The sequence below is a fragment of the Ceratina calcarata genome, unplaced genomic scaffold (assembly GCF_001652005.2).
Source record: "Ceratina calcarata isolate Rehan_Ccalc_2016 unplaced genomic scaffold, ASM165200v1 scaffold39.2, whole genome shotgun sequence".
In the NCBI taxonomy this organism is placed as follows: domain Eukaryota; kingdom Metazoa; phylum Arthropoda; class Insecta; order Hymenoptera; family Apidae; genus Ceratina; species Ceratina calcarata.
The window spans coordinates 3,458,639-3,468,116 of record NW_017162322.1 but is presented as its reverse complement, the minus strand read 5'-3'; the positions used below and the strand labels follow the sequence as shown (position 1 = coordinate 3,468,116).

The following is a 9,478-nucleotide window of genomic DNA, read 5'->3' as shown; positions in this document are numbered from 1 at the left end:
TCATTTTGTAGAGGACGACGAGATCTACAATCTCTATATAACAGTTTCTCACTAGCATCAATAGTTTACGAGTAATTTGCAAGAAACAGTTTTTCGTTTTTCGTCTATAACTCGTTAACCTAACCTAACCTAATTGACACTAGCGAATTCTTTTTGCACAGAAATTGTAGACCTCGTCGTCCCCTACAAAATGAGCCTAAATACGCCCCCCTACGACCACCCGTTCGGGAGTTATTGAGGAAAAACGAAATGTCTTGTTAAAAGTTCGCTAATTCGACCGTCGAATTTCGTCAATCTTCTTGGTTCGCATCTGTGAACGCTAGATGGCGCCACTAGCAACTCCAAATTCATTGGAGCCAAGTACTTTCGCGGCCATAACCGCTAGATGGTGCCACGTGTATGCTCTCAATGCCCCAAAATCGCTTGGTGTACTGTCGTCATAGAGACGATCGAAACAAACAGAAAGAGTACAAATGACAACAGTGTCTATAGTAACAAACAATTTATTGCATCACATAAATCTGAATATTTTTGATACGAAGCTGTCGATGCTTCTGATGTATAACCCTACGTAACATAAAAGGTAGAGCATCGAACACGGGAGTGTGTGAATAAATTTAGTTGGAACAATGTCGGTAGATCACAATGAAAAATACATCTTCGATGCCGAATGGTACGATAAAATAGCTAGTATTTTAAAGAAGTTTTATCTGTATTATTATCCGTCCGACAATACCGTGGAACTGGTACGTATCAGATTTCTTGTAATATTCTCGCGTCCATTCTTGTAATGCTTGTTTTTAATTACATCTGGTGATTCACAGTTCGACTTGAAGGCCAGAAAGATATTTTTAAGGAGAACGAAATGCGAAGGTATAGAGGCAAAACATTTTTACCCCGGTGCCACCGTGACGATATTTTCACGGAGCATAAGGATAACAGATTACGCGGACTGTGTGACGCGAACGAAATTGCAAACGAAGATGCAGAAGTACATGATCGGTCTTACTCTGCATGACAACCGATCGTTTGTATGTATTGACGACTCACGAATTGTTCCTTGCCTATTTTCAGGACGTTCGCGATGGTGAAACCTAGCATCGTCGACAAGTTCGGCGAAATATTGAAGTATATAGTGTCCAACAATTTCCACGTGGCGAACATAAAAATGGTGAAGTTGTCTCAGGAGCAGGCGAGACGATTCTGCGATTATAAAGAGCAGAGTAACATAGCGTAAGGACACGTGTCAGATAGAAATTGTATCTTTAGGTTTCAAGCGTCGGTTCTATTTTCTGTATTTTTAATCAGGTATATGGTAAATTATCTCACTTCTGGTCCTATCGTAGCTCTAGAACTGTTGGGTGATCATGCAGTCACGCGTTGGTTGGAAGCAATGGGACCAGAAGATAGCAAGGAGGCTATTGAGAAAGCTCCGTCCTCGCTGAGAGCGCGTTACGGCAAAGATGTGATACATAATGCGGTGCATGGTTCTGAGAACGAGGAAAGAGCGGAGAAGGTTCGTCTCCGAAATTCTTATTGGCTCCGATTTTGTTTTCTACGTTTACGCATTTTCTCCCATAGGAATTAGAATTCTTCTTTCCCGATCCAAAGACCGGTAAGAAGGGGCCAGCGAATACGGCGACACTGGAGAATTGCACTTGCTGCATCATTAAACCACACGCGGTACAATCCAAGTTGACCGGTATACAGAATCATATCTTAAATACGTAAATCTCTGCCCTGACGGACGGTAGTACTTGACACGCTTCGTGATTCATTGACACAGGAGATATCATCGACGATGTTCAGAAAGCTGGTTTCGCTGTATCTGCCGTACAACAGTTCGTCGTTAATTCGTTTGACGCAGAAGAATTTTTAGAAGTTTACAAGGGAGTTCTTCCCGATTACGCGGTGAGTTCATCCTCGATCACCGACCACGCACTATTCTTTCGAATTCTTCAAAAGAAGAAACTGTTCTTCCGTAGGCGATGGTAGGAGAGCTACAATCAGGGCCGTGCATCGTCATGGAGATAAAGCACAAGGACGAAAAGTTCGATGTTCAGGGAGAATTTCGAAAATTGTGCGGACCCATGGATCCGGTTAGTGCAGATCATAGACAGACTCGTAAGGACTGTTTTGTGATATTTACGCTAGCGTTTGTGCAGGACATCGCGCGGCAAGTGAGACCGGACACGCTTCGTGCCAAGTATGGGAAGACCAAAGTACAAAACGCGGTGCACTGTTCCGATTTACCAGAGGACGGGACTCTGGAGGTGATACACACTTTCGGTCTCGCGCGATCTAACATTGATTCACGTAGAACGATCAATCTTATTTGTACAGGTGGAGTATTTCTATAAGATTCTGGACAGCAGTTGAGTCGGCGTGATGGAAATTGAAAGTACGACAAATTTAATCGTTGTCCGTTGTCACGTTTATCGATCTGACCATTTGATGATACGCGAACAAATTCGCTGCCTTTTACAGGATTCCTGCATCCATTCGTGGAACTATATTAAACATGTTTGTAATTAGGATATATCGGAACATTAATTTTTTACAACAAAGAACGCTTTTACTAGTTCTCTCGTTTTAATCACCCATTGAGTCCGAAATAATTTCCCAACCCGGTTTAGGAGAGGCCACACGTTTTTAAGAATGCGGTTCGTCCGCACATTTCAATCGGCCACTCTTACGTTCCGCAATGAAAATATAATTAAAGTTCGTGATTGAATCATCGGACGAACAGTTTCGTAATCGTTGCAAATCGTACGCGATCAGTGAACCGACGATGACCGAGCTCGTCGTTCGCAATTTATTTTCTAAATATAACCGTTCCCTGATCCTACGCGATGGATCAGGCCCTACATGGCATTGAGGACGCTCGGAGCGTCCCTAGAAGCGAATTTCGCAATGCCCTACTTTTACGAGTAGACGCGTAGTACAAATCCACCGTGACGCAGCATAGAAGGAACAGGGAGAACGGACGACGCGATCTTGAGTTTTCGCGTATTTTAAATTAACCCAAGGGGGCAAAAGCACGATCACCGATGCGAGACGTACAGACTCGGCGCTTTGGAACGACTGTTCTTACGATTGACGTGATTCATTAGCTTCCTCGTGGTATACACTGCCGCGTGCCACGAAGCCGCGACGGACCGAATACCGCAGTCATCGACTCGAATCGGAATACCGAACGGAAGGACGAAGTCGAGGGGAATTTCCGCCGAAGAACTCCCGGATCTTTTGTATCAACAGAACCGACCAAGTACCGATAAAACCCGTACCAGTACATACGAGTTCGTGGCCCGAAAAACAAATAGTCGCAACCGGTTAGTACGATCGAAACGAGAAAACTAACGATCGCTAATTTTTCGTACGGTAATCCCCGACGATCAATAATGAGTAATGACAAACTCATCGGGTTCACACGACGGGCTCGGCCCGTTTTAATAACGGTACGATAATTAAAGGATCTGCGGTGACCACCGCGCGATCAGAAGTTTCAGCGAAACGTGCCAGGTCTGCAGAGTCGATCTCTGAGGAGACCAATCGATTCGACGGTAAGAAAGCGGAAGTGCAGGAATTGCGCGAAATCGTGTGGAGAACGGTCGCAGCGCAACGCGCAGCGGCGTACCGGTTCGTCGGGCCGCTGTCAATGGACACGCGAATCGACGGGATGCGTCGCGATCACGCTCTTAAGTCCGATTGGCGTATTAGAATACGTGTACCTTCGAGCCGGTGCGTTGCCACCGCAGGATCGGATCGGGTCGGGCAGTAGTGCTTTCAACGGTGAGTAGAACGGACCCGTCGCCGATCGTCGCTCCTCCAGGGGGTCTGTGAGACTCGCGATTTTCGATCGCTACCAGTTCGAACGTTCGCGCGACGCGACACATCGAACTCGTTCCGAGCCACCGTTTCCACGTCTTCGAACGATCTACTCGAATCGCGCGTCGCTTCGTCGAGATTGGCGATAAGCAGGCGATAAGTAAACGTTTTGCGAGAAAGATATCTCGTCGCGCGTCGAGCAAAAGGACCAGGACCGTTTTTCGGATCGACGAACAGGCCCAGCTCGAGGCTCGCCGAAGAATTCACGGGGACCGAGAATCGCCCGATGCCTCCTCTTCCCAGTATCGAACGGTGGATGAACGTGAGTCGTTGATTTTGCTCGGAGTAATTGTCGTCCGTGTCGTTGGGTGATGCGTGCGTGTGCGAACAGGCACGATATGTTCATTGGCCGAGGATCTCGGTACTCGCTCTTTCACGTTTCCTGCACGCGTGAGTACCGCTCGGTGACGGCGCGAAAAGGCCTCTTCCGATATCTCGGCAGGGTTCGGAAGATCGTGTCTCTCTATGGACAAGATTCTGTGTACCAAGAGAATTTTCGACGAGATCGAGAGATCTCGAGGAACTCGCGACGAACGACGGACCGACATAAGTACAACCATTTAAACTAGTACGAACACCTTTCGCTCGGACCTTCGAACCATCGTATGCATGTGTGTACGCTCGTCAATGGTCGCATCGTCCGGAAGCGTGATCCTCTAATTAGTTTGAACGTCCATTGATCAATGACGCAGATCGGACCACCGTGTTCACTCCGTCGACCACGGTGACGCGTGTCGCGGGCTATTAACGATGTAATTCGTCAGTTCCTTTGAACGCGCTCCGGATGGACAGGCCGAGTCGCGCATAGGAGCTCGTAACGTAGTCGTTGAATGCACTTGACCCGGTTCGACGACGGCGTCGTCACCGTCGTCGTCGTCGTCGTCGTCGTCGTCGTCGTCGTCGTCGTCGTCGTCGTCGTCGTCGTCGTCGTCGTCGTCGTCGTCGTCGTCGTCGTCGTCGTCGTCGTCGTCGTCGTCGTCGTCGTCGTCGTCGTCGTCGTCGTCGTCGTCGTCGTCGTCGTCGTCGTCGTCGTCGTCGTCGTCGTTCGTTGGAGCGAAAGCGAGATCGAAGGCTGGTCCCGTCGTTTTTCACCAGAACGACGAGACTTCGTTCCGTGGCCTGTCTCGCGTCCTCGATTTACAGAGATTTTTGTATTTCCGTCGTTCTCTCGTTTATTCGTAGTTTTCTTTGTCACCGAATCACGCACAGTGACGACCGCGCGTTCTTCTCAACAAAATCGATTCGAACGTCCATAGATCCGTTCCTGGTAAATTACGTGATAATAGCATCTCTGAACGGATGGGTATTTCCAATTGATCTCGCGAAGAAAACTGAAAACGAATAGAATCGAACGGGTATGTAACGGAGATAAAAACTGGCAAAATCTGCACATTATGCGTTCCGTCGCCGTAGTCGCTTGCGAAACGATAGGTTCTCTCGATCATTGTTCGGAATCTATGTCGAAGAGACCAGCAGAGATACGGCGTCGTAGCGAGAGAAAGCGAGGATAAAATGAAATAACGAGGCACGACACGGCTCTGCCGATGCAAGGATAATTACGCGTTCGCGGCAGCGAGGGACGCAGGAATCGCTCTCTCGTATTGTATTTTTATTCGTTCTCACGCCTGTACGGAATTTACTTCAGACGATATCGAATCACGAGACGCGGCTTGTACGACCGATAATGACATCTTAACGACTACTCTTTAAAAGCGTTACTCGTCGTCGACCGGGTGCCTGTTTCGTCGTCCAAGACCCGCCTTGCTCGTTCGTCGATAAAGTTAAGAACTCGTAGAAATTGACTCTGTTCGAATGAAGAAGGATTGCGAAATTTCTACGCTCGACGGTGCAGCTGACGTTGAAAGTTTGCGTTCCAGTATTTCGCGTCGATCGATTTCAGAAAACGAAACCACGATCCGTATTAAAACGCGTCAGGTCGATTCGACGCGACGAAACAATCACGGACAGAAACAAGTCGAATGCAATGGTAACTGGATCGGAATTACGCAACATCAGGAATCGTTTTACGAACTACCGGCCTGTCACGCGTTGAAACGCTTACCGGCACCAGCATCTCGGCCATAGTTTGCCGCGTTCCACCACGGGATCTCGGACCCGTGCGAGTTCAACTGGCCGCGGGGAAAAAAGAACGGAGCTCTAACGACGTAATCGTGGATCAAATTGCTCGGCAACGTTCTTGGTGAGTTTTCGAGCGCGGAGGATGGTCCCTCGATGTTTAAACGAGAAGAAAAAGGAACGTCGTTCAATTGGAAAATAAGTAAACGAGTTCTGGGAAGTCACGGACAACGAGAAGATGAAGAGGCGCGGGACGAGTCCGATTCTTGAACGTTTCCGGTCGTCGGAATCTGATCGATGGATGCACGTTGCACATTGTTCTCACTTTCTTTCGCGTCACCGACGTCTTTACTTACGCTTTCCTTTATTTCGATGCCCTCGTTACATTTTCACGTGACGATAAGATGATGCGACGTAATAGAGATCGTTGAGGTCGGTTCGGGTTAAATTGCTTCAAATTTGCGATACGACGGCCTACCTTCCACGTTCGCGTTTCAGACGCGTGAGAAAAAGAACGGCGTGGCACGGAATCACGGATTATTTCACGAGGAAGAAGGAACGTCGAGGACGCTTCGATCGTCTCGGATGTCGCGGAGGAGGAAATGGTCGATACTTTCGCGATCGTCGCAATTGTCGTATTTCTGTGCAACAACTCTCTACTTCTCGCTTTCGACACAGAAATTCTCGATGATGCAATTGGCACTAGATCGCGGACTTGGTGCACTCGCGACGACAATCGATGGCCGGAAGAAACGGCTCAAAGACGTTAGATCTCGTCTGAATTTGATCTTGAATCGACGTCGCGAGAGTCTGTATGAAAATCCGCGGTCTAAAGTCGCGAGCGTGTTTCCTCTTCGTTCCGACCTTGATCGAACGTGTCTATTTTCTTAATCGATCGATTTGTCGATATCGAAGTTGGTCCACTCGAACGAACGCGGTCGAGCGAACGAGGTTGCATTTTTTCATCGTCCCACACTAGTTTTGCCAGCGGCTTTTTTTTGCGCGCGTTTACAGCGTCGAGCACATAATCGGACAAAATGGATAATAGCGGAGATTCATGACGACACGCACGACACTCGTACGAGTACATACACGTCTTTACGTACCAATACGATTCTTTTGAATCGAGCTCCGAGTCATCTTTTTTTATTCTCGCGATCGTGCATACCGCTTACTTTGGTCAACCTCGTGAACCGCGTGATTACACGCGGAAACGTTTCGAACGGCAACAATTCAATGCTTCGTTCGCTCGAAGGTTTTTTCGAAGACACACGTGCCTGCCATATCTAAATAATCTAAGGATAAACAACGAGGGAAAAGAACCGACGACGTGCCTCTTCTTCAAACTTGGCTTAACCGACGTGCTGGCCGCGTCGAGGAGCCGAAATCTGCGCGAACACGCGCCCGTCTCCGTCACCCCCCGCGTGTAACGCATGCCGAGGCTCGAACGGAAGACGATCCATCGTCGAGCGAGCGCGTTTCCGCACTACTCTATATCTGACCACCGTTCGTCTTCGCGGGCCTCGATGCGTCGGATCGAGATCGTCGACGATCGGCGATCGAAACCGGTCGCAGACCTTCTTCGACTCGAGTTCGAGCGTTACGATTCATCGCGTCGTCACCAAGAGGGAAAAACAGAGGATCTATCGGAAAGAGGATAGTCAGCACTCGGTTCGTCCACTAAGTCCAACGGTGCACGAGTTATGCAATTACATTTGTAATGGGCCAACATTCAACTCCGACAACGCTGGCAATTCGCGGTAATTACTGTGCCGTATCTCGTAATCCACTGCTGGTCACGTCGTCTACCATAAGACTCGTCTACCGATGCGACGGAAGGGAGCGGAAAAGATGAACTGCGCCGAAAAATCGAACGTCTTAACGTTCACAATTTTCGCGTCGATTAAACGTTCGGTAAACGACGCGTCTGGTCTTAATTTGTCGCGTTCTTTCTTCATCCCTGTTCTCTGATATACAAATTATACGGGGACAGAACTCGTGTCGTTTCGTAGGGAACGCTCCACTCGGCCGAACGATGGAACGACGTCGAGATTAAAGGGAAGGCTGACCGATTACGATTAAAAAATTGCTTACGAGTAGCCAGAAGAGAAGTAGTCGGAAGAGAACAGAAGGAACGCAAGGGAACGTTTCGCAGGAATGCAACGTCGGAGGAAGCGTGTCTCGAGCGTTAATAAATATTCATGTGCTCGGGAACGTGTTTCTAACGAGCGGCAATTAACAAACTATGTAATTTACATCGCTACCTCAATTTTGCCGGAACGAATTTCAGACGGTGTCAATTAATACAAAAGCTCGGTTGAAATCGCGTTTTCCTAGTTCCTAGAACCGAGATCAGTATTCTTCTTCTTGTGAACGAGGAGGATCGCGGCGTAGATGAATATCGCGTCCTTCGCTTCGTCGTGTCACCGTTCAGTGAGAGACGGCTACGAAATGAAAAATGCAGGAATTTACGATAGTGCTCGTACGTATCACGGCACGCATCTCGGTTCGTGCGATTTAAAAGAGAATTTTACGGAATCGTTCTAATCGCACACGTGGTATCAATTGCTATAATTCTTACCGGAGACCAGTCACGGACGGTTTCTCCGTGAAAACGTATGAAGACGGTAATCATCGTTGCATAACTGAAAAGGACGAATCCTCTCTGAAAACGGAACATGGACTCGACGGAGCGACGCGTTCAAAAAATTAATTTCTTCAGTCGACGAGGCGATGGAGGTAAACCATCGGTGATCACCGACGCGTACCGCGTCCACGATCGAATTAGAAGCGATGTAACGCGAACGGATCGATCTTGAGACGCGTCGTAAATTGCGCGTACCAATTCGTACCGTTCGATGCATTCTAATCTCGGTTCGGTCAGAATTTCATGTCGATTCGTTTGAGCGGTAACAATAATGTCACCTGACTGGCTGCCGGTTAAACGATGCACGTCGTAAAGTTAAGGATGTATTGGCTATACAGTCAATCCCAAAAGTTTATGCACCTTAGAAACGCATTTTTCAAAGAGAAATCAGACGTCGGAAGAACATTGCTAATAATAAACAACAAAAAAAAATTTTCGATTTTTCCGAGATTTTTCCAAAGGGACTCAATCAATTTCTTCCAAATTTTCGTTTTTGGTCAATAACTCCCAAACCGTTGCACGTACGGAAAAATTGCATATGATCTTTCTTATAGAGGACGACGAGATCTATAATTTCCATGTAAATTTTTTTCACTAGCGTCAATAGTTAACGAGTAATTTGCAAAAAACTGTTTTTTAGTTTTTCGTCAATAACTCGTTAAATATTAATGCGAGCGAAAAAATTTTATACAGAAATTGTAGCTCTCGTCGTCCTCTACAAGAAAGGTTGTATATAATTTTCCCGTAGAATCAACGGTTTAGGAGTAATTAAGGAAAAATGAAATTTTTTGCCAAAAGATCGCCGTTTCGACGCTGGGATGGTCGGATTTTGTCAACATCAATAAAATGCCAAATAATCATACGTAA

At 47.3% G+C, this 9,478-nt stretch overlaps 2 protein-coding genes across 8 annotated transcripts in view; both read left to right on the top strand.

The window, feature by feature from the left end:
• The first annotated feature begins 181 nt into the window (after positions 1-181).
• nmdyn-D7 (nucleoside diphosphate kinase homolog 7) lies at positions 182-2,581 on the top strand. Of its 2 annotated transcripts, XM_018026610.2 has the most exons (9): positions 182-746; positions 825-991; positions 1,075-1,233; positions 1,309-1,516; positions 1,582-1,702; positions 1,787-1,911; positions 1,986-2,099; positions 2,166-2,273; positions 2,344-2,581. In XM_018026610.2, the coding sequence occupies exons 1-9, from the start codon at positions 630-632 to the stop codon at positions 2,377-2,379; spliced, it is 1,155 nt and encodes a 384-aa protein (XP_017882099.1). In that variant the 5' UTR covers positions 182-629; the 3' UTR covers positions 2,380-2,581. The 2 variants fall into 2 exon arrangements, with proteins under 2 accessions (XP_017882099.1, XP_017882098.1); XM_018026609.2 differs by having other exon boundaries at positions 2,166-2,581.
• A 799-nt stretch (positions 2,582-3,380) lies between these two features.
• Positions 3,381-9,478, top strand: part of LOC108626124 (uncharacterized) — a 12,465-nt gene continuing 6,367 nt past the window's right edge. For 2 of the 6 annotated variants that reach the window (XM_018026602.2, XM_018026605.2), the window contains exon 1: positions 3,381-3,792. The gene's annotated coding sequence lies outside the window, so the exon portion shown is untranslated. The other 4 variants (XM_018026597.2, XM_018026598.2, XM_026814478.1 and 1 more) reach the window with 3 other exon arrangements.

What these genes read in the sequence shown, in the direction of transcription:
- nmdyn-D7 (XM_018026609.2), top strand. Translation starts at nt 630, where the DNA reads ATGTCGGTAGATCACAATGAAAAATACATCTTCGATGCCGAATGGTAC. An exon ending in AAAGAGCAGAGTAACATAGC is followed by an intron (nt 1,234 to 1,308) that starts GTAAGGACACGT and finishes ATTTTTAATCAG; the next exon opens with GTATATGGTAAATTATCTCA. An exon ending in ACGAGGAAAGAGCGGAGAAG is followed by an intron (nt 1,517 to 1,581) that starts GTTCGTCTCCGA and finishes TTTCTCCCATAG; the next exon opens with GAATTAGAATTCTTCTTTCC.